This window comes from Mizuhopecten yessoensis, unplaced genomic scaffold (genome assembly GCF_002113885.1).
Source record: "Mizuhopecten yessoensis strain PY_sf001 unplaced genomic scaffold, ASM211388v2 scaffold10923, whole genome shotgun sequence".
Taxonomy (NCBI): domain Eukaryota; kingdom Metazoa; phylum Mollusca; class Bivalvia; order Pectinida; family Pectinidae; genus Mizuhopecten; species Mizuhopecten yessoensis.
In genome coordinates this window covers 70,412-96,323 of record NW_018408789.1, presented here as the reverse complement: position 1 = coordinate 96,323, position 25,912 = coordinate 70,412, and the positions used below count along the sequence as shown (strand labels likewise).

The following is a 25,912-nucleotide window of genomic DNA, read 5'->3' as shown; positions in this document are numbered from 1 at the left end:
ATGGAGAAGGAAACCCCGCTTTTGGTGTTGGTAACGTTAACGTTGGTCATTTTATTCACTAGACCCTATACAGGTAAGTCATACAAGATTATTCAGAGTCAGATGAAAAGATATCGGCTTAATTTAACGTATGCTCTTTTACATTCCCAATATATTTTTTCTGTCTCAGGTTTTAATATTCAGCCGCAACAATTTAAGATTCAGATTTCTTTAAAAGCATCCCTTGCATGTACCGTACGGTGTGAGTGGATCATGTTCTATATATCATTAAATTACTGGAAATAAGGAACGGTGTTGTATGATGCTTAGTAATTTGAGGTTGATAGCGGTTGGCAAGGGATAACGTCTGGCAGGAACTACTGAAATTTGTTTAAAATGTTTTAGACATAAACAATATGTTGTGTTCAATGTAAAATGTTCAGCGCAATGAAATGTTTGAAATGGAGTAACACAAGTATCGATTATTAGGTCTAGCTTAATCTTGATGTTGTGTAGTTATATTGTACAAATATTGCCATTGTTCTTTGCTGACATGAACATTTGTCAGTACTTAAGGTGTACTGTCAACCGAGGGCGAACTTCTCGGGCAATAACCGTTTTAGTATAAAGTTTGTATTTCATCTTAATTTGTTTAATTATTTGTACAGACGTATTATATATATTTCTCGATCTCTGCTATGGTATCCGCCAAGTTAATCAGTATAACGGAAATTATTACACCACCGTCAAATCTCAGTAGTGAGTGTCAACCGAGTTATAACGGTATCTCAGATTATATCTTGATGTGTTTCAGTTTCTGGTCAGTCCATCACAATAACAGGAACAAGTACCTTGGTAACGCCGACATCAGAACTCAGAATTACATGTCAGCCAAGCTCAGCTGGTATCAGTGATGTCAGTACTATTGGTGTTCAAAAAAACACTAGCAGTACTGATTATACATCAATAGTGTCTGTAGGCTATAGTAAAGACAGTTCATCATCAATAATCAGCTGGTCTAACACAGCTTTCCAGAACAGACAGGGTGTGTCGGCGACAGGAAATGTGGACACTCTCGGTGGTGCTAGGCTTGTGTTAACAATCACCGCGAACAACACACGATGTGAGGACGGGGGAGCTTACAGGTGTAATATGGGAGTAATTCTGACAGGTGGTGGTGGTGCCACGGCTAATGCTGATAATTATGTTACTGCTACAGGTACGTATCTGCATGGTACCTATAAAGATTGCATATATTAAAACAAATGGAATATCCCCTAACAGCTAACACTGTATTATGAACGACTACAGGGACATATGTATACATATGCATATTTTCTGGTGATATTTACACGACGTAAGACACTGAATAGATTTTGGTAAAGTTATCCGTTACGAACCGAACAAACGGGTTCTTTTTTGTCACTGTCATACTTCGATGCTAAAGTAACATATATATATACTTACGTCCCCGCACAACCTGTTTGTAGTCATACATACACATTTTAGCTGTTTACATGTTCTTTGATATTTTTACCTATGTCACTAGTGTAATATACCCTTGAGCGTTTTTTATGTGCCATGGCAGAAATCGATTGTGACGTCATAATATGGACAATGACGTGACGTCATCAATTGTGAATATCCCTCATTCATAGATACTATTCCACAGTCTCTTAGCAAGCATATAGTACAGGTGGTAAACAAATATCATACACACACATATATACTGATGCATGGCAAGGGGAGATAACTTTGTAAACGTTTTTTAATTATAGTAGTCTGTCCTGCTGCCTTTTAATTCGGAGAGTCCTGTACGAGCTAGTCTAGCCGTCTCTCAACGTCCAAACAACGTTTTCTTATATAACTAATCTTACTGTCAACATTTAACCTTTAGTGATTTACTGTTAGCTTGCTTGAGGTATTTCATCTCTACTCATATCAGTGTAGACAATCTGTTGTGGGCCCATCATTGCTCCTAGGAATAAAGAATCGTGGCAGCAGTTTTACAATCGAGGATAACGAATATGATCATTGGAGTCTGGAAAGTGATATTTAAATACAGCTATCTTTGTACAAACACAGCATTGAAAATTACAATGACATTATTTTACATTTACCTCACCTTTATAACAGCATATCTGATTGGAGGAGGTTGATCACATGACAGGGCAATAAAACAGCATGTCTCACTCACGCGCTTATGTTTCCCTTATTCGAAACCCTCATAAAAATGGTAACAACTACAACAACCGAGTTCCGAATTGACTGAAGCAGACGACTTAAAGGCGCGTCAATGGGACCATCTTCACTATTGATTTTCTTTTTTAATTCGGCGTTATAAAATATGTATTGCCTTGTGGTACGTAAACACGATTCTTTGCTTCTTCCCGATTAATGGTGTGTCATTCGGGCTTCGCTCTCGTGAAACATTGATTAATTGGAGAAACGAAAAAATATATTTTCCCCTAAAACAAGGGTAATAAAGGTATTTTATCCAAATACATGTACTCCTGAAATATCCATGTATAGTATCATCGATCACTACATGTACTCCTGACATATCCATGTATAGTATCATCGATCACTACATGTACTCCTGACATATCCATGTATAGTATCATCGATCACCACATGTACTCCTGAAATATCCATGTATAGTATCATCGATCACTACATGTACTCCTGACATATCCATGTATAGTATCATCGATCACTACATGTACTCCTGACATATCCATGTATAGTATCATCGATCACTACATGTACTCCTGACATATCCATGTATAGTATCATCGATCACTACATGTACTCCTGACATATCCATGTATAGTATCATCGATCACTACATGTACTCCTGACATATCCATGTATAGTATCATCGATCACTACATGTACTCCTGACATATCCATGTATAGTATCATCGATCACTACATGTACTCCTGACATATCCATGTATAGTATCATCGATCACTACATGTACTCCTGACATATCCATGTATAGTATCATCGATCACTACATGTACTCCTGACATATCCATGTATAGTATCATCGATCACTACATGTACTCCTGACATATCCATGTATAGTATCATCGATCACTACATGTACTCCTGACATATCCATGTATAGTATCATCGATCACTACATGTACTCCTGACATATCCATGTATAGTATCATCGATCACTACATGTACTCCTGACATATCCATGTATAGTATCATCGATCACTACATGTACTCCTGACATATCCATGTATAGTATCATCGATCACTACATGTACTCCTGACATATCCATGTATAGTATCATCGATCACTACATGTACTCCTGACATATCCATGTATAGTATCATCGATCACTACATGTACTCCTGACATATCCATGTATAGTATCATCGATCACTACATGTACTCCTGACATATCCATGTATAGTATCATCGATCACTACATGTACTCCTGACATATCCATGTATAGTATCATCGATCACTACATGTACTCCTGACATATCCATGTATAGTATCATCGATCACTACATGTACTCCTGACATATCCATGTATAGTATCATCGATCACTACATGTACTCCTGACATATCCATGTATAGTATCATCGATCACTACATGTACTCCTGACATATCCATGTATAGTATCATCGATCACTACATGTACTCCTGACATATCCATGTATAGTATCATCGATCACTACATGTACTCCTGACATATCCATGTATAGTATCATCGATCACTACATGTACTCCTGACATATCCATGTATAGTATCATCGATCACTACATGTACTCCTGACATATCCATGTATAGTATCATCGATCACTACATGTACTCCTGACATATCCATGTATAGTATCATCGATCACTACATGTACTCCTGACATATCCATGTATAGTATCATCGATCACTACATGTACTCCTGACATATCCATGTATAGTATCATCGATCACTACATGTACTCCTGACATATCCATGTATAGTATCATCGATCACTACATGTACTCCTGACATATCCATGTATAGTATCATCGATCACTACATGTACTCCTGACATATCCATGTATAGTATCATCGATCACTACATGTACTCCTGACATATCCATGTATAGTATCATCGATCACTACATGTACTCCTGACATATCCATGTATAGTATCATCGATCACTACATGTACTCCTGACATATCCATGTATAGTATCATCGATCACTACATGTACTCCTGACATATCCATGTATAGTATCATCGATCACTACATGTACTCCTGACATATCCATGTATAGTATCATCGATCACTACATGTACTCCTGACATATCCATGTATAGTATCATCGATCACTACATGTACTCCTGACATATCCATGTATAGTATCATCGATCACTACATGTACTCCTGACATATCCATGTATAGTATCATCGATCACTACATGTACTCCTGACATATCCATGTATAGTATCATCGATCACTACATGTACTCCTGACATATCCATGTATAGTATCATCGATCACTACATGTACTCCTGACATATCCATGTATAGTATCATCGATCACTACATGTACTCCTGACATATCCATGTATAGTATCATCGATCACTACATGTACTCCTGACATATCCATGTATAGTATCATCGATCACTACATGTACTCCTGACATATCCATGTATAGTATCATCGATCACTACATGTACTCCTGACATATCCATGTATAGTATCATCGATCACTACATGTACTCCTGACATATCCATGTATAGTATCATCGATCACTACATGTACTCCTGACATATCCATGTATAGTATCATCGATCACTACATGTACTCCTGACATATCCATGTATAGTATCATCGATCACTACATGTACTCCTGACATATCCATGTATAGTATCATCGATCACTACATGTACTCCTGACATATCCATGTATAGTATCATCGATCACTACATGTACTCCTGACATATCCATGTATAGTATCATCGATCACTACATGTACTCCTGACATATCCATGTATAGTATCATCGATCACTACATGTACTCCTGACATATCCATGTATAGTATCATCGATCACTACATGTACTCCTGACATATCCATGTATAGTATCATCGATCACTACATGTACTCCTGACATATCCATGTATAGTATCATCGATCACTACATGTACTCCTGACATATCCATGTATAGTATCATCGATCACTACATGTACTCCTGACATATCCATGTATAGTATCATCGATCACTACATGTACTCCTGACATATCCATGTATAGTATCATCGATCACTACATGTACTCCTGACATATCCATGTATAGTATCATCGATCACTACATGTACTCCTGACATATCCATGTATAGTATCATCGATCACTACATGTACTCCTGACATATCCATGTATAGTATCATCGATCACTACATGTACTCCTGACATATCCATGTATAGTATCATCGATCACTACATGTACTCCTGACATATCCATGTATAGTATCATCGATCACTACATGTACTCCTGACATATCCATGTATAGTATCATCGATCACTACATGTACTCCTGACATATCCATGTATAGTATCATCGATCACTACATGTACTCCTGACATATCCATGTATAGTATCATCGATCACTACATGTACTCCTGACATATCCATGTATAGTATCATCGATCACTACATGTACTCCTGACATATCCATGTATAGTATCATCGATCACTACATGTACTCCTGACATATCCATGTATAGTATCATCGATCACTACATGTACTCCTGACATATCCATGTATAGTATCATCGATCACTACATGTACTCCTGACATATCCATGTATAGTATCATCGATCACTACATGTACTCCTGACATATCCATGTATAGTATCATCGATCACTACATGTACTCCTGACATATCCATGTATAGTATCATCGATCACTACATGTACTCCTGACATATCCATGTATAGTATCATCGATCACTACATGTACTCCTGACATATCCATGTATAGTATCATCGATCACTACATGTACTCCTGACATATCCATGTATAGTATCATCGATCACTACATGTACTCCTGACATATCCATGTATAGTATCATCGATCACTACATGTACTCCTGACATATCCATGTATAGTATCATCGATCACTACATGTACTCCTGACATATCCATGTATAGTATCATCGATCACTACATGTACTCCTGACATATCCATGTATAGTATCATCGATCACTACATGTACTCCTGACATATCCATGTATAGTATCATCGATCACTACATGTACTCCTGACATATCCATGTATAGTATCATCGATCACTACATGTACTCCTGACATATCCATGTATAGTATCATCGATCACTACATGTACTCCTGACATATCCATGTATAGTATCATCGATCACTACTTGTACTCCTGATATATCCATGTATAGTATCATCGATCACTACATGTACTCCTGACATATCCATGTATAGTATCAGCGATCACAGTTAAGATTGTTCTGGATACATGGTTACCAAGCTTCTTTCGTCCTTTATTTCGAGTCAAGGACATTAAAACGAGCAGAGAACATATTTTAAATACTGACATCAGCCAAACGACCTATACTAACATCCTGTATGTAAACCTTCTCTCAATTTAAATAGTCATTTGAATTTATTGATGCGCAGCCCATCTTCACAAAGGCTTTGTGTGTAAAATCTTCAACCAATGTGAATCGACAATTCCAATCTGTTATAGTTTAACCAATTGTTACCCACGCCCTGCATGTATTGCATCTCAATGTTAATACCATCACATTTGATATGTTTCAGTTCTACCGACCTACACCAACGCCTTGTAGGTGACGCCATCTCCCAATTTTAAACATAGCCAATATATCTGTTACAGTTCTGCCGACCTACACCAACGCCCTGTATGTTACGCCAACTCCCAATGTAAATGGTCAGTATTACTCTGTGGGGACCACACTGACATTCGGCTGTTCCGGTACCGTAGGCAGTGACAAGAAGATCCACACGTGGTGTTACAAACAAGCAGGCATCAATACCGGATTTACGGTAGAGTTAATTTTGAGTGTGGTAACTTGATACGTAGATATAAATCACATTGTTTTACATGGAACTAAGTCCCCTAAACGAGGAGGTTTGGAGACTTATTCGTTTTACTCCGTTTCACCAAAACATTTTCGAGAGTATTGCGTCGCGTGCCAGAAACTATTTTTGTTGCAGTTGCGGATCTAAGATGGCAACCGGATTCTAATGAAATTCTATATGGATATATGTGGATATGCGTATATGTGCAAGACACACTTGTTTTAGCCACTACACATCCAAGATGGTCGCCGCGGCCTCTGATTGGTCGAGACATTTAAATTTAAACCTATTCGGCATGTATGTGTATTATGTTGTTACGAATAGCACAGTAACTTGGGTAAGCATCATGTCCAACCAAGATGGTCGCCAAGCCTCTAATTTATAGAAATTTAGATATTGACCGATTTAATAAAATTTGATATCTAGGTATATTACGTCATTACGAACAATGCAGTTTAATAGGCATCCTTCACGACTGTGAGGGTAGTGTGGAAACCTCTGTAACGGCTACGTTACAATTAGAACTTGTACACTCTTGATCTTTCTTGCTTTTTCCTAGATCTATATATAATTAAAATTATTAGAAACAATTTTAAGTAATTGCCAGTGGTTGACACAGATTTTCCGGTTGATCCAAGATGGCTGTAATTCCTCCGAGTAAATCAATATCAAGGTGCCGTGTTACACGTCACATCGGTTTCATTATGAACCAGGTCTAAGGATGGTCTGGAGTTGCATGATTGTTTTATTGCTGTTTTCTGGAAAAATAATACACATGAACAAATTTAGAATAATTATTATTAAAAGGATGAAAATTAACAAGTAATTAATTTTTACCGATCTTCTCAAGTCATCGTCGTGATAATGATAAATTTCGAAAAACCCTCCTCGTTTGGATTGTTGAAACAGTTTATTTCTCCAACGCCATTGACTGGAAATGCGACGGCTGTGATTGTTTTGACTAGTACTCGGGTTTATAGTTTATTAGTCTCCGACTGGTTCCGGGGGGGGGGGCTATATGATTACACTCCGTCCTTCCGTCTTTCCATCCGTCTTTCCATCCGTCTTTCCGTCCGTCCGAGAAGTTTGTCCGCAACATATCTTCTATACTATTTCACCTGGAGTAACCAGGTTTGGTGTACAAGGACATCTTGGGACGCGCAATGCAAAGTGTAAGAAAACGGTCACTATGACCTCACTGTGACCGATTCTTTGACCTTTGATCTTAACTTTTGAACATGTTTGTCCGGGCCATATCTTCTATACTTATTCACATGGAGTTACCAGATTTAGTCTACACGGACCTCTCGGGATGGCAGAGTGCGGAGTGCAAGAATTAGTTCACTGTGGCCTATGTCTTGACCTTAGCCCTAAACGTTTGAAAACGTTTGTCCAGGGCATATATTATATACTAATTCGCAAGGAGTAACCAGATTACGTCTACAAGGACATCTCGGGATGGCGGAGTTTAGAGTCCAAGAATTAGGTGACTGTGATCTATGAATCGACATTTGACCTACTTTTGAAAACATAAGTTCGGGGCATATCTTCTGTAGTATTTCATCTGGACTAACTAGATTTAATGTACAATGACATCTTGGGATGACGCAGTGCAGAGTGCAGGAATTAGGTCACTGTGGCCTATGACTCGACCTTTGACCTTTGCTTTTGAACGGGTTTGTCCAGGGCATATTCTATACTACATCACTTGGAGTATCCACATTTGATGTACGACGACATCTTGGGGATTGCAGAGTGCAAGAAGTAGGTTTCTATGACCTCACTGTTACCTATGCTTCGTAACATAAATGTACTGTTCGTTAAATATAGAAATCATCACCGGTGGGGGAATATCGATTGCCTTGCAATATTGTGCATTGTTTCTCCTAACTTACTGACAGGGTACGCCACGACAGTGGTAACTTTGACTAGTACTCGGTTGTATAGTTTATATCTCCTACCTTACTGACAGGTAACGCGACGACAGTGGTTACCTTGACTAGTACTCGGGTGTATAATTTATATCTCCTACCTTACTGACAGGTAACGCCACGACAGTGGTAACTTTGACTAGTACTCGGTTGTATAGTTTATATCTCCTACCTTACTGACAGGGAACGCGACGACAGTGGTTACCTTGACTAGTACTCGGGTTTATAGTTCATATATCCTACCTTACTGACAGGGTACGCGACGACAGTGGTTACCTTGACTAGTACTCGGTTGTATAGTTTATATCTCCTACCTTACTGACAGGGTACGCGACGACAGTGGTTACCCTGACTAGTACTCGGGTGTATAGTTCATATCTCCTACCTTACTGACAGGGTACGCTACGACAGTGGTTACCTTGACTAGTACTCGGGTTTATAGTTTATTTATCCTACCTTAATGACAGGTTACGTGATGGCAGTGGTTTTTGTGACTAGTACTCGGGTTTATAGTTAATTTATCCTACCTGATTGACATGGTACGTGATGGCAGTGGTTTCTTTTATTAGTACTCGGGTTAGCATTATCATTGTATTATCTAGGGAAGCAAACACTAAACGACCATTATTCAAGTACAACATTGAATCGTGTATTTTATAAATAAAGGTGGTATATTTATCTTTAAATAAGATTGAATAATTACTGAAAGTTACTGGTGTGATAACAGCATCGTTATATTCAAATTACCTGTCTGCTTATGCAAGGTGTCAACAGTGCTCCCACACTCGACATAATTTACCGAAAAACAGTTAATAGTTAATATGTTTTTTGCGAATGTTTACAGTAGTCCTTACTGTTAAAAAATGTTTGTTATTATATTTTTCTTTTTAAGTCAGAACACACTTTAAAAAATATATTATGTCGACGATAGTACAATATTATTATTTAGATTTATGCTTTTCAGGGCTTCCCTAATGCAGCCAACATTAATCAGAATGAAAACGGTTTGGCCCAGGACGGGTGTAATTACAAACGCAGCAGTACACTGACCTACAATGTAACGGCAGCAGACACAGAAACCACATTTATGTGTGAACCGTTCACTGGCAGCATGTGTGGCTCAAGTGCAGCAGGCCTGAAAGCCAACTATACCGTCAGAAACTGTAAGTATGAAAGCGCATACGTCAGAAAAAAAGGTTATTAATATTAGAGATAGATAATAAACTGACAATATGCTAAGAAACTGTAATGATACCTATGAGTGGCAAAATCGTAACCTACAGGATATATTAATCAGAAAATAAAAAACCTATATATATATAATGTGTATCATATGACAGAAAATCTACGTCTACATCTACAAAATAATGGATATCCACTAATGATGGAATATCCATAATATATACATGTATGATCTACCTATGATAAATACTCCAATAATGATAGACACTCCACTTACTCCAGCTACTACAGCCCACTAGTGATAGATAATCCACCAATATATATAATCCACTTATGGCATAAACTCCACTAATGAAACTGAATGTTATTGTGACATACAATCCAATACTAACAGATAATCTACTAATTAAAGATAATTCACTAATGATATATATCCGCTTAAGAAAGAGAGTAACACGATCCGCGAGTAGACAGAAAACAACGAAAAAGGTAAGAACAGTTCAGATGAGGCGTTCCGGAAGGATGAGCGTATTATGTAAAATCCAGGTAATGCCACTTTCAAAAAGGTAGGTGAAAAATATGTAATGGCAGACCTTTGTACATATTGATGGAATACATTGTGTATAAAGCAGGAATTTTACCTAAAGTGGTGTATCATATAGTCTGAATATTAACACTAGATATATATCAACACTGTGTATACATAATGTTCAATCAGATGGCATGCATTCTTTATAACTCTACCGTAAATCAATCTTATGTGATAAGTCATATATTATGTGGTACTGTATATTTACGTGGGAAACGTCATGGTTTAGGAATACACTTTCATGGTTATGTCATTACTCAATATAGGATGAGTGGTATATGTATACATCATATGATTAACAACTTTGAACAATAATGGTAGGTTTTACAAACAATTGAATTTAAAATGTCATTTAAAATGTATCATTTATATTTCTCTTGCATAAAAAACCCATCGAATGTATATTTCTCCATTTCCACTGTATTGTCTGGCCAGTCAGTCTGTATAACAGAAATGATCCGCGTTGATAACAGTTCTAGGTACACTGTATGTACTGCTCCAAGCACGGAATCCCATGTCTATCGAATTTAGCCGGTATCTCATATTATGTCTTTACGGGTTTTACTCGCCAGTCTACAAGCTTAACACTGTATCGTATAAACTTGGTTTCCTGTAATCAAACTTTATGAATTAAATTTACGTTTATTTCATTTTAACAATTTTACAGAATCATTTGAATATAAACATTTAACAGAAAATGTTTTACCTGAAAGAGGTAGATGCTTGTTTAACATACTCTGGTATTCAGTTGTAATTAATACTTTTATGAATTGAGTTTTAATTAACAGTTAATCAGATAACGTTGTAATTAACAGTTTAGCACTTTAAGATGTAACTAACAGCGTTTTACAGATTTTCTTTTATAATCAGTGTTTAACAGATTACATTGTAATAAACCGTATTTATCAGATTAAGTTGTAATTAACAGCTTAGCACATTAATATGTAATTAACGGCGTTTAACAGTATATTTGTTATTATCAGTGTTTAACAGATTACATTGTAATAAACCGTATTTATAAGATTAAGTTGTAATTAAGCGTTTAACAGCATATGTTTTAATTTAGTTGTGATACAAAGCTGAAAGGGCTGAGTTGCAACCAACAATTTAACAGATTTAGTTGTTTTTCATAATGTTTGCCATACGTTTAAGTTGAATTGAAATATTGTCATGTATTGACATTGACTCTTACGTAAGTATGATGTGTATAACTGTTGTTGTATAATGATGTAGTATTGTGGTTTTATTACTATTAGTTGATGGTGAATGCATAATGATAACATTTTTGTGTTTTCAAAGTGTATGCACAATGTAACTAACTTTGTAAATCCGTATGCGATTTGGACACATATGCGTTCGTGTGCTCTATTAGGTACAGCCGACATTTAAACGTGAAATGCACCAACGGGTAAGTTATGTATATCAGTATNAATTGACCTTACGTAAATGTGATGTGTATATTTACTGTTGTATAATGATGTAGAATTGTGCTTATATTACTATTGATTGATGGTGAATGTATAATGATAAAAAAAATGTGTTTTCAAAGTGTATGCACAATGAGATAAACTTTGTAATACCGTATGCGAGTTGGACACATATGCGTTCGTGTGCTCTATTTTGTACTAGCGAAATTTAAACGTGAAATGCACCAACGGGTAAGTTATGTATATCAGTATTACTCGATACAACATTAGGACGGAACTCATCATTGATGTGTATTGTCTTATCAAATGAGTATACAATGCGACAGTTATGTATATACCGCAGTAATGATAAGGATTGTGATAACTATTAGGCATGTATCATATTTTCATCGAAACGTGCTTTTTTATGATAAAGATGTCATAAGCGAGGATTTCGTTTTTTGATAGCTTAAATCTTGTACATATGGATGCCTAAGATCGGATAACGCAATTTTATCATACCTATTTTCTTTATGGTCAAAAGGCAAAATCATTCTCATCAACTATGAAAGTTAAATTCGAACATAAAGTTTATAACAAGTTTTGTATTGTGAGAAAATATGCTCTTTTAATAAATTTATTATAAAAATACGATTGTATTAGAAGGTACAAGAAGGGTCTTCCTGGAGTTATAAGAAACATGAGTGGTACAACTATTTCTTAACAAAGGTAAGATCCTTTTATGATATTAAAACTGTCATTAATTTGTACTTTAGATGAGAAATTAGCTTTCTAACTTTGTTATTTGATTGCATAGGAATTGTAAAATAAACTATAACATTTAAAAAAAATACAATGTCCTTATCTAGCTTGTTGTCAGGAGTAATTTTGTATTTCTACAATATTTCAAATATGGTGTAGTAAATAGGTAGTGATGTCCATTGTGAAAAAGATATGATGATATACACAAAAACATATATCAAAACAGTGTACCTACAACAACAGTTGTACGTTATTGTGAAGGTGTGTTTGTCCATGTGTTGTGATTATTTATTTATCACTCTTTAATATATTTTAGAAATTTCAAAAGTATACCTGAGTTCCTTATAACAGGAAGTCTGTGACTATATATTCTTTACAGCCATCAATATTAAAGCTGACAGTGCAAGCTATGCACGAGAAAGACCAATGTTATATATGGTATTTATAAAAGTAAGTTCAGTAATATACCTTTAATTTTGGATACACAATTTTCAAGAATATGCATTAAGTAACAACCAGCTTGGCAGTGTTTCAAAGTACTAAGGTGAGTGTGTTTGATTTTTGATATCGGTTGCCGATCAGGATGCGCGGTGCATTGAATCGCAAGACGGTCAGTTGTAGAATGATAACCGGTTTGACAAGTAATGCGCTTTTTTACCCAGTGAGACCCATACTCGTTACCAAGCAAGGAAAAAAACCCTAAAATGTCGGCATTTTCTTAGAAACGATAGTCGGAAGATATGGGGAAGCTCTCAAAAACAGAAAACACAAATATTTTGTTTTTTTTATTTATCTCAATTGAAAGCTTTTTGACTTGCACTGTCAGCTTTAAGTAAACAATACTAATGTGTAGTATGCTCTAAACGTACATTATGTACTTTATATAGCGCACTATGATTTTAGCGCATTATCAACTTTTGATAGATTAGTGAATAAGCAATCTGAAAATATGCAATTGAGAATAATTTGTTAGAACTTCAACTGCGTGCTCATTATTTAGCGCAATAATTGAAGTGCGAACAACGCTAGAATAAGACTACCACAAACATATGTACGTTGATAGTATATTTTGAATCACATTACTTTTTCTGTGTGTTTCAGATTTGTAACGACACCCCATAGGAACAAAGGAAACCTTAACTCTGTCCAAAAAACCTATTCAATACCTTGAATGGGTATTGGGAAAATGGGGATTCCTTCATTATCTTAAGCCACTATGTTGAGCAGGTATGTAGCATTATCATAATATGTTTTCAGCACACTTTTGTACTTTAAGTAGACGGCTGACGGGATATAAAGCGGTACTTTAGTTTGACTGTGACGCTGTATATTATGTCGTTGTCAACACATGATCATCTATCTGCATTGAGTTTATGGAGATCTTAAGCGATTCATAACTGACGTGTACGTCAATATTCTGAATTAATTATCGAAACGGTTTGATGGTATCTTTAAAATACATTCAATATACTGTATAAATATGGTAAGGTACCTTGTACAAAAAAACGCTTATTTGAGACGGACTGCGGTCAAACCACTTCCCGAGAAGGATGGTAACAATAAGTAGCTAATTTGAAATTGTAAATAATTTATTGTTTATGTCCTAAAAATAACTAATAATTTAGCTCGTCCTTTAATATAAGGTGTCGTCCTATTAATGTATTGATAAACGTTAACGTGAAACGAACAGAACGTTTGTTTGAGGTTAAGTGGGTTTACATAACAGTATTGAAAATAATCATGAATAATATTCAATAATATTATATCTTATAATAATAATTGTATTACTTAACTTAAACAAACGCAGATGAAAGTTACCCATACATGCGCTCATTTCTTTTTTGTTCGACATGTTTTTTCTCTATCTCTTTAATATAAATTTGTTTTATTTTATCCCCTTCTTTCATGTACTTTAAACCAATTTGGATTTCTAACCGTTGGTCCCCTATGTGTCACAGAAGAAAACAACAAAGCAGTAAGATGCATTGTGATTCCTTTTTGACATACGGTATCTATTACTAAATTTGCAATCATCTGTGTGTGTGATACATTCGTCTTTCAAGATAAAAGGTGATAAAATCTGTTGAGTCTCCGAGGTTAGCATTGATGGCCATATTGATCATTTTTTACGCGCACGTCCGCGCAGGGTATGCGTGAACACAAACAAAAACAAAAGAAGGGTGACAACATTGTAAGTCTTATAAAAACGGATGCCTAGAGATAATGCGCCAAATGGATAAAGTATTGTAATGGAAGAAGAACAGATGCTTTTTTCTTTTTCTTTTTTCTTTGTGTGTGGCATATGTTTATTTCTTTTTTCTTTGTGTGTGGCATATGTTTATTTCTTTTTTCTTTGTGTGTGGCATATGTTTATTTCTTTTTTCTTTGTGTGTGGTATATGTTTATTTCTTTTTCTTTTTTCTTTGTGTGTGGTATATGTTTATTTCTTTTATGTCCTCTTAGCAGAAGGGCAATGACTTACAATCCGCAATTAGATGCTTACATTTATGATCGGTAACGAAACTATTTGTCTTTTCCTTTTATTTTCCTGTTCATGTTTTGACATGTAATTGCACGTATCTTTGGTCCATAATATGATCGTAAACTTGTTCCTATTTCTCTGGACTTTAACCAAACTTGCTGAAACTTGTTATTTTATAGAAACTCGTTTAATAATTACCTCATTATAATCAATTGATTCATGAACAAAGACAGTTATTTGCTCCTTGTGTAAGTATTGTCGATTGGTTTTCGAAATATTCGCCATCTACTTAATTATTGCAAGTGAATGCGAACATACATTTCTCGCAAAAATCTACTTGTATTGCAGTAAGTTTCGACCGATCACAGGATTAACACTATCGAGACGTGGAAATCATTAACCTGTTGACGTCACCGAACGTGTGCGTTACCGGTGATATTACCAAGATAAACGACAGAAATGTCGTATGGCGAATAATGCTTACAGTGGGTAGAACATAAAACAGTAAGGTGATACCGGGGTAGATTACTCTAAACGTGTTAACTGTCTTTGTCTATAAAAGGCATTACGTTAAAAATAGATATTCCATTCAACAGTCTCGTGCAAAAAAGCAATTAAAACGAAAAGCTTTGTGACTGTACCTGTTACACAGTGTCACTCCCGTACATAGTCAGAGTTATTAGTATGGATTTGTATCGAAAAGTGTCACCAATTATGTATCCATCAATGGCTATTTTAGTCTCCACTGTTTACACAGGTAAGTTATCTTTTTAATTTAGTTCCATGAAGGTAAGATACCACACCAGGAAATGGTTCGTCGATAGGTATACTTAATAATATCAAATGAATAGTCATCTATGTGAAACAGTAACAGTACTAATCAGAGATTTTAACATAGTTTAATTTTACGTTCTTTATTTCAGACCTAGAGATAATATTTACCCTGACAGTACTTTCTAAAAATGTATACCAAACCTTGTTTAAATCACTATTTATCTCAAAAGAATGATATAATTGTCTCAGACGAGTTTTAGATTGAAATTAAAAAGGACTTCCGCACCAAAGGCGTATCGTCCCTTCTTACTTCCGTAAACAGTGGCACTTTCTTTCGATCAACTATTCGTATAGGCCTACAATATAACGGACAGGCCGGGAGAGTCTAATTTGCTGGACATGGGGGTTTGATTTTACAAATTTTACGGTCGGAAGAGCTTAAAAAGCCAACACAAATTCAAACATCAGTAGTTCAATTCCGCAAAAAGAAATAGAAATAAATTTGCGATCGTAAAATAGTCAATTTTCGATCCATCCTTACAGAAGAAGATGTTATGTTTGTATTACACTGATAACAGCATGGGTAGATGTTCTTACACCGCATGGTGGCTGGAGTAAATATTAGAATTATCAAACTTTATATCATCTTAAGCTTTTGATCATATAACATATATAATCTAATCATTTTCTCCTTCAGTTTCCGGTCAGTCCATTTCTATACTAGGGACAGCACGGTTTTCAGTACCTATGTCAGAAATAAGGATAACCTGTCAACCAAGCTCGTCTGGTGTCTCACTTATACACTCCATTGACCTGTTCAGGAATTCCAGTACAGTTCCTTATACCAAAATTGTATCCATTGACTATGCTGGAAATTCAGCGTCGGTGATCACCTGGGACGATACAGACCTCCGGGACAGGGTGGGCGTTTCAGTGACTGGAACAGTGAACTCGCCGACAGATGCTCAGCTTGTATTTGTAATCACACGTGGCAATACGAGATGTGAGGACGCAGGAGTTTACAGATGTGGGATCCGAGCGACTTTGACAGGCGGGGGTAGTGGTAAATCTGAAGTGGACACAAACGTGTCTGTATACGGTATGTATGGGTTAAGAAGTATATTTGATAATTTAATCCAACCAAGGTTCACATTACTAATCATAATAGCCAATGTCTGATGGTTAATTTCTGGGTTTGTAGATGTTTATGTGTTGTGGTTAACATTTTAAGGTAAAAAAAACAATACCGGGACAAATTAGACCTACTGCTTTCCATTAGTAAAAGAAGGCAAATGTGAATGCCCCAGCAGAGCGGATATTTTGTTCGTGTTCGCTACCTTACGGATATTAAAGAGATACCAAAACATACAACTTTTAAATATCCCGTGTCACCTTGACCATTAACCCATCATTATGATTGTATAATTTTTCACTTATAAAAATTGCACAATAATATTTTATTTGCTACAGTTAAAATAGCAATACAACGATCCTTTTGGTTACTTATCTAAAAATATGAACTTTAAGCATTCCAAAGAGTGCAAAATATTTTGGATATTCAAATAGCTACAATTTGCTAAACACATAGATTTTTTTTACACATTTTTGCGTTTATATTGGATAATTTTATGTATTTCTTAAATTTTATTAAACATTAATCCTGATACATTAGATTAAAACCCTGTTTAAACATGATTAAAATCTTAAAAGAATACATTTTTTGTGGCTTTATTTTGATCATTGGTCACGAAGGCTACTGTATGACAGTACGGATCGTAGAATGCGATGTGAAAATTGTGCATGATATACAATCATATTCCTTGTAAATCCCTGGTTACTAATGTAAAAATACAAAACGATATGCAAGATTAACTGAAACTCAGATAATTGAATTACAGTAGGGTTTTGATATTTTGAATCAAGTGCAAATGCGGCTAACATTGTCATTGATAAAAAACCCATTTAAGTTTCAAATCCACCATAAAAAATACGAAATTCTGAAAGATATGGAAAAATGGCCAATTAACTCATCAATATCTATGATTGAATTTCATAGACCCTGGATTTAATAATACTAATAATAAACTTTATTTATTGAGGATAAAAAACCTGTTTAGCCAAGCTTATCTTCCACAGCGTCCTCTGTTAGTAAAAGGGTTAGTTAAAATCATGATATAATAGAAAACAAATGAGCATTCAAATTATTATCACAGTAAGCATAGGCATAAAAGTAGTTGAGCTTATTAAATTACTATGATTTGACTAAATATATATACAATTGAAGGGTCATTTACACTTTTCATTAAAATTATCACAGAAGTAAAGATATACTATTCTAAGCTGAACCAATATGGTATTCAGTAAAAACCAAAGGTATAAATTACATATATGCTAATGTAGCAAAAACTACAAATTGACAGCATACACGCTAATATAGCGTAACTAAAAACATCAAAAAGCTATAAAAAGAAGTTTCTTTGATAAAAATTTAAAAAATACTCAACTGTATTTCTAATGCTTCCAATCATGTTTTGTATAAATTTAGGAAGGTAGAATGAAAGTCTTGTTTCAACTGGTAAGCTGTTCCAAATTTGGCTCCCTTCCACCACCAACTGTTTTGAATAAAAAGAAGTACGGTGTTTTGGTCCTTGTATAAAGTTTTGGGAAGCTGATCTTGTACGGGTGTCATTAGAAAAAAGGAACTGTGTAGATAGGTGTTCAGGTACAAGATTATTGACACATTTATACACCATAACACCTCTTTTAAATTTCAAATAATCGCTAATTTGGTATCCATCTTAATACAGAAAACATTTCCACAGATGGAGTGTCAAAAGGACCATCTAAAAGCAATCTTGCAGCTTGTTTCTGTGCTTTTGATAATTTCTGTATTAGGTTGAGAGAACATCCGCACCACACCGTACAACAATACACGAAGTGGGGGAAAAATACAGGAATGAAAGATTTCAATCTGGCTGGAAGTGGCAAATATTGACGTATACGTCTGAGTAAACCTAAACCACGGTTTACTTTAAATACAACGTGATCTGACCAAGATGTTTTTCAGATTTCACCTGTTCGATAATTTTCAGATCTAATGTAAGGTTTTAAAACATCATTGGTTCTACTCAATTTCTGTTTTGTACCAATAACCATACATTTGGTTTTTGGTTTTCTTGCAATTCAACAACAAAACAAAGTTTCAGTTGTCTCGTTTATTTTCTGTTCTCACAAACCATACTGCATTCCCAAACATGCACACAAACTATCAACACCACCACAAAACACCAAATTTAAACTGCTGTATCTATGTTTTGAAAATATTCAATATCCGACTTTGAACATTGTCGAAACTCTAATATATAGTGTTATGATTAGAGTGATATAACCTGAGTAATTAATCTGTTTCTTTTCGTTACAGTTGCCCCGACATATACAAATGCCCTTTCGTTGATAACATCGGGAGGGTGGTATCCAAACAACGTTAAATTTATCTGCTCCGGTACCGTAGGCAGCGACAGGGTATCCCATCTGTGGTGCTACAGACGGGCAATGGACACTGATTTTATAGTAAGTAAGGAAAATATTTTAAATTTTTTTTTTTTATTTATTTCTGTTTTCTTAAGTATGTTCATGAAGTTTTTTTTTCTCACTACTTGTTCTCATACAGTGCTTTGATATAAGAATGCTGATCAAATCATTCTTTGAGGGTCCCTGTACCACTGCTCTGTTTCTTTTCGTGTAAACAGTAACCTCCACGTAATTTCGTTTCGGATATAGCTTCCGTTGACCGGGTTGTTCAGTCGGTTAGAATGATGACACCTCTGACGTCAAGGTTCGAATTCCGGTCTAGCTCCGCTAAATTTGTATATAATTATGTATTTTTAATCTTTAATATTTTCTGTTTGGATAACAGAGCCAAATGATTTTCCTGTTTAGAAATGATTCGTCAATGTTATAGCCATGCCGATAAAAAGTTGCCGATGAACTCTTACGGTTTATGGCAGTAGTACGGGCCCGTTAAATGTATTGGACACTACTGACTATAACCAAATTAACAGGTTGGGAGGACAAAACATATTGTTGCACAATCGTAATGGCTGTTAGTGTTGAAATCTTGGATAGACGTGAGATTGCACTTGTGTCTGCTTTGTCAATGGAGAAACCAAATACATGGCCATATATATTGTTTTATTTCAACCATTTTCTCACAAAGTAAATCGTCCATGTCTGCCTTTGAACTTGCTACTGCTTTTGTTGAGCCGCTGAGATTACAATATATCTCTACGTCGTCGTAATGTATTGATTGACCATTAAGATTACCGTATGACTTTACAACACCGGATTGTTTGTCGATACCACTTTAATGCGTGTCAATGGACGGTTAAAATGATCAAACAACCATTCATACAACCATTCATATATTATTGTTGCATAAAAGACTTATATCGGATGTTTAAAGTATACATTTAAAGCTAAATACCATTTTGTTAATTCATTTGAAAAAAAATATTTTCATTCGTTATTGGTTTTACATCCTTGTAAGATTCATACAAATATTTTATTTTTATTTTTTCTTACATCTCTCCTCATATTTAAACCTTGGTCATCATTTTGGTAAATGAGGAATTCGAAACATGTCTATGGAATGTTGTGCTAATTTCAAATTAAAAAATACTTATATCTATATAAACCCCAACCCTAGCAAACAATTGGAAAGGTCGTGTTGCACTATTTCGTTTTTAATTTTTAGGCATACCCATACGAATCAGACATTCGACAACACGAGGTGGATTTAGTTGGGGAGGGGTGTAACTACATTCGAACAAGTTCTCTGACGTACACCGTGAGATCAGAAGACAGGAGTACTTCCTTTATGTGTGAGCCTGACACGGGCCGAGGATGTGGACAGAGTCGGGATGGCCTAAAAGCAAGCTTCACCCTTACAAACGGTACGTTGACCAAAAGCAGCTTCGCCGTCAAAAATAGTTTCATGCATCATAAAGAGAAGAAGCATTTACATTGATCTCAGTAAGTACCTCCTAACCTATCAATATTTTGACTCGTGCACTGCCTAGGCCTTGGATTACCAGATTAGTGCATTTCATAAAAATTTAAAAATTAATAATTATATAATTGTATCATGTTATTTATTCATTCCTAGAACACTTAGTGCATTTTTGAATTTAAAATGAATGATACGTTTATGTCATCAGATGCACCTCCTATGACGACCGTTTCAGACACTAACGCCGCCCCTATACAATGTAAATGTGAGTATATAATATTTCACTAAATATCTTATCAATATATTGTAAATGGTAAACAGATATTTAAAAAAAGGAAAAAACAAGTTTCATTTGCATTGTTATAAAAATAAGACGAATACAGTTACTTACACTTATCAAATTACTGCGTGCCTCGATTTTTATAAAGGAGTATCTAACCTGACTGCAAAACAAAAACAAATATGAAAACACACCGCGCTTTGCTTTGGCTAATTTATCAATTTAGTCTACACTGCCCAATTACCCACAAAGGTTAGCTCAAAATCAAATACTTGATTCGCTATGGTACTGCCACTTTATAATCCATCCAAGCACAAATGACATTCATATCAGCTATGAATGCCATTGTCAACGTTACTTGATCTAAGAAAAAGTAAAATCATATAACAACATTTTTAGAATTTATACATGTATTATCTGCAAAACATGCATTGCCCTGTCGCAATATAAGATATGTCTTAGAGTTTCTGAAAAAATAGTCATTGTTCAATGACTTTGATCTCAGCTGAGTTAAGGGGTTAACAGACGAAGATGTTAGCTTTAACTGTTTATCCTTATGATAAACCATTCTATCAAAAGAGCCGTTAATGTCACTTAGACATTTGTGAATTAACGATAACATTTTAAACCATGCCTTTTTGTATACCACTATGCTATGTACACAGGTAACGTGGTACCCTGGATCGTCGTTGCCGTGGTATCCATAGTGATCAATGTCATTGCGGTCATCGTTATCCCCTTTATACGAAGGTAATTAACGACATTGTTTTTAACTTTGGTGTGGCCATCACTTCGACGTTTAGGAACACTTTAATAACCTCACTTTTCAAAATTGGATTTGTATAATTTACTCTTTATTTCGGTTGTAAGATAATTATAAAGATGTGCAATAGTCATTAAATTGTACCAATGGAAAATACTTGTAAAATTGTGTACTTGTGACCCTTTGCAGTCATACCTTTTGTTTGTCGTTAATATACAATCTTAAAGTGATTATATATATTTATTAGTGCTCATGTTATAGTATATGTGATAGTCTCATTTGGTAGAAATACGTTGTCTGTCCATACGCTAACATATGAAGTCAAACACTTTGTCCATTATAGATTTCTGTAGACTTGTTTCCTATGCATAATATGAGCTATACCATGTTTGTGTAAAGACATTTTCCATTGGTCAATAACCATGGACGATTAACCATGCTCGTGTGATTATTATTTTTCAACGGACCAACGCTCTCCCAAAAACCTGCCCCCCAAATGTACCGGTAAAAAGCGAGTTGATGGACTGGTTTCATTTGTCGAATGAGGGTACCAGCATTTTTTGTTTTGTATGTATTTGAAGAGTTGCTATTCAACAAACAAAACAAAATACATTTTAACCTCTAGATCTTCTTAAAACCTGTTAAACTCACGGTTTGAAAGTTCAGCTGAACTTACCTCGAAAATAACTCGATAGCAATCGAATGAAATAAACATCTGACATAAAGCATGACGTCAGCTTGCCTTGTTTGTCATTGACCAAATTGCATAGATTAACAAAGGAAATATCTTCTCAAATATCAAGGTTAAAGCCTTCAAATAGACCAACTGTCCACAAGGTCAGAAATGATAGAGATGAGCAGCTTGTTGTGAAATGAAGTCATCAAGTGATAAAAGTTCGAGTGCGCAAAATAACAGCCTTATTTAAACAATAAGAATTTCTTGGTCGACTTGCTTGTCAAATGCGTATGGACATTCAGGTATATACAAGAGACTTTCATTACATTTTACTCGGTAGAAGAGATATACATTTAATCAATATATGTTTGTATATTATGATGGAATATAAACATTTACCTCAGGAACCAAATATATTGGGGAAATAATCAACTCAGCTAGCGGCTTTCGTGAATTATTTCTCACTCTTGTTACATATTAAACCATAATGCACGCACATACGTTTATTATTTCTTAAATAAACATCTCTTTCAGCTATTATGTTTATATGTTTTCTCGTTTACAGGTTAAGATCGAGAGGTTGACATCTGCAATGAAGTGAAGAATATATGAAATACGAAGGTATAATGCTACTTTTTATACTTTTAATTCACTTATAAAATAAATGATGCACACAAAACTTTTTTTTTTAAGTTTTATTCTTGTTAAAATGATCACTCAATACGTTGGCCATATAGCGCATGGATAGATAAAGACGAAAGATTAGTCAATAACATACTAATGCTGTTATTGTTTCATGGAACAACCAGCGTTTTGAAGTTAACAGTTTTATACAATATCCATTGAAGACATTTAACGGTTAAATCAAGAAACTATCTAGACGCATGTTATTCAGACAATGGCCTTTGATTCCATCAACACGAGCTTTATCCTAATACCTATTGTTACTTAACGTTTAATAACCTTTCGGGTTCGAATTTCGATTCTAGAACACAACACAACGAGACGTGTCATGTAAAGGTAAACTTATATTTCTTCATTTTTCACTTTATGCAGATTAGGCGAATGAACATGTTTTAATATAAACTGTAAATATTTCTGCTGACTAAATACTTATTTATTATTCTTTCTTTAAATATTAACAGACGAGACGCTACTCCAGTTAAACAACACATTAACGGATGGCTTGTGTGACTTTGCTGCGAAAAACGTTCATCACATCAACAGAAAATAAAGGAAACAGACTTCACCGGGAAACGTAAGGCTTGATATTCATGTTGGACGTATTATACTCGTCTTCGTCGTTGGCGTCGAAAACATTGCCGAGTTTAAATGTGAATATATGAAGACAATAGGCGCTGTATTTATTTCCAAAGTATATTCTTAAAACTTTTACAGACATATATTGACGATGAAAGGGAGCAAAATTATCTCCGTAACCACGATTTTTATCCTTTTGCATGTTTCATGCATAACTGATTATATGAATACGTTTGATGACTCAATTGACCGTTTTCCTTTTGTGCCATAGCAGCATAGCCTTACGAAACATCGTCAATATCATTAAAGGCAGTAACATTCTTATACAGGGAACATGTCGCCTTAAAACATTGCTGCATTTAATTGATAACATATACTATGCTGTTTGTGTATGAACTACAGACGGTAGATTTAATTTTTTACACGTGTGTTAAATCATCTTGAAGAAAGTCTAGTGTCATGATAGCATTTATGGGACATGTTATTTTACATTGTATCATGAACAAAAATATTATGCATTAAAGAATGTTTATGATATTTGCCCTTATCATATACTTATCATTGGTGGATGCTTATGAGTTGTTTTTGTTACCCAAATGTCTGTTCAACAGACCGTCATTCCAGATTACTTTGATGAAATTTTAGGCTTGTCACTGACAATATATAGGGTGTGCTGTGACAAATGCACTGTTGTTCTAATTGTGTGTCTTTCTGTTTTTTAATTATTTGACAGATTATACTTTTATTATCTCGAATAAACTCACAATTTTCATATCATGTTTTTCATCACATATTCAATTAAGTTCGCTTCTTGTCAAATCATAAAAACAATATACATGTTTATGGTTTTTAACTTGCAATGGTATATAGACAAAAAGAATATCTAAAGACATCGATCATTGTCAACATTTGAAACGACCACAATTACCTCTACATTTATCATAAGATGATTTCGGCAGATAATGGTGTTTGTTTCAAATGTCAGAAGTGAATCTTACTTAGCACTTTACTTCTACATGTATGTTTAAATAAGAAAGGAAAACACATGAATATTATTCGCAAGATTTTACTTTAGACAATTACAATTCCAGACTACATTATATATATTTATCAAGTTGAAATGTTTCCGAGTCATGTTTAACCGGATCAGTTGACTAGCAAAAACAAAGCAATGTTGTTTACCGTTTCCTGAATCAATATTCGTCCAATTTTTCAAATAATAGTTTACTAGACAATGTAAGGTTATTTGTTGTTGCATTGCAAATTTAAATTAAGGTTACATTTTTTACAATTCTAGACAAAACATTTTACCTACTACCTTTAAAGACTCCGATGCCCAACTCAAATTTCCATTCTGCAAGTTAATTGTTTTCCCGTAGTTTCAAGCATCCTATTCGTACTTCCTTTGTTTTCCAAAACTTGGCACGAGTAAGGAGGATTTTGAAAATGTCATTTTGTTCAGATTAGTTTCCTCACAAGAAATCAGGGAAATATGGGATACCTACAATCTGCTGGAAAACAATGCCATCGAACGAGTACTTGAACTGGCCACTTATTCCCACACTTAAAACCATGAAAAGTCCTCGTTAACAATATATTAAACTCTCACCTTTTCAAATTTGTTTATCTTTGAAATGAGTTTCCAATGACATTCCAGGTCTGGTCAGGTATTGTGTGCCCTTTGTTGACTGATACTACCCTTAAAGGGACT

At 35.0% G+C, this 25,912-nt stretch overlaps 1 protein-coding gene across 1 annotated transcript; it reads left to right on the top strand.

Moving 5' to 3' along the window:
* On the top strand, positions 1-24,672 carry LOC110463742. Its single transcript, XM_021518578.1, has 11 exons — positions 1-73; positions 794-1,198; positions 6,883-7,052; positions 9,984-10,182; positions 16,912-17,313; positions 19,636-19,784; positions 20,968-21,166; positions 21,431-21,487; positions 22,168-22,252; positions 23,507-23,562; positions 24,087-24,672. The coding sequence occupies exons 1-10, from the start codon at positions 1-3 to the stop codon at positions 23,523-23,525; spliced, it is 1,758 nt and encodes a 585-aa protein (XP_021374253.1). The 3' UTR covers positions 23,526-23,562; positions 24,087-24,672.
* The last annotated feature ends 1,240 nt before the right edge of the window (positions 24,673-25,912 follow it).

Excerpts from the sequence above, each read along its gene's own strand:
- LOC110463742 (XM_021518578.1), top strand. The coding sequence starts at position 1 with ATGGAGAAGGAAACCCCGCTTTTGGTGTTGGTAACGTTAACGTTGGTC. Across the intron at positions 7,053-9,983 it reads GCATCAATACCGGATTTACG|GGCTTCCCTAATGCAGCCAA; the intron begins GTAGAGTTAATT and ends TATGCTTTTCAG. Across the intron at positions 21,488-22,167 it reads CGCCCCTATACAATGTAAAT|GTAACGTGGTACCCTGGATC; the intron begins GTGAGTATATAA and ends CTATGTACACAG.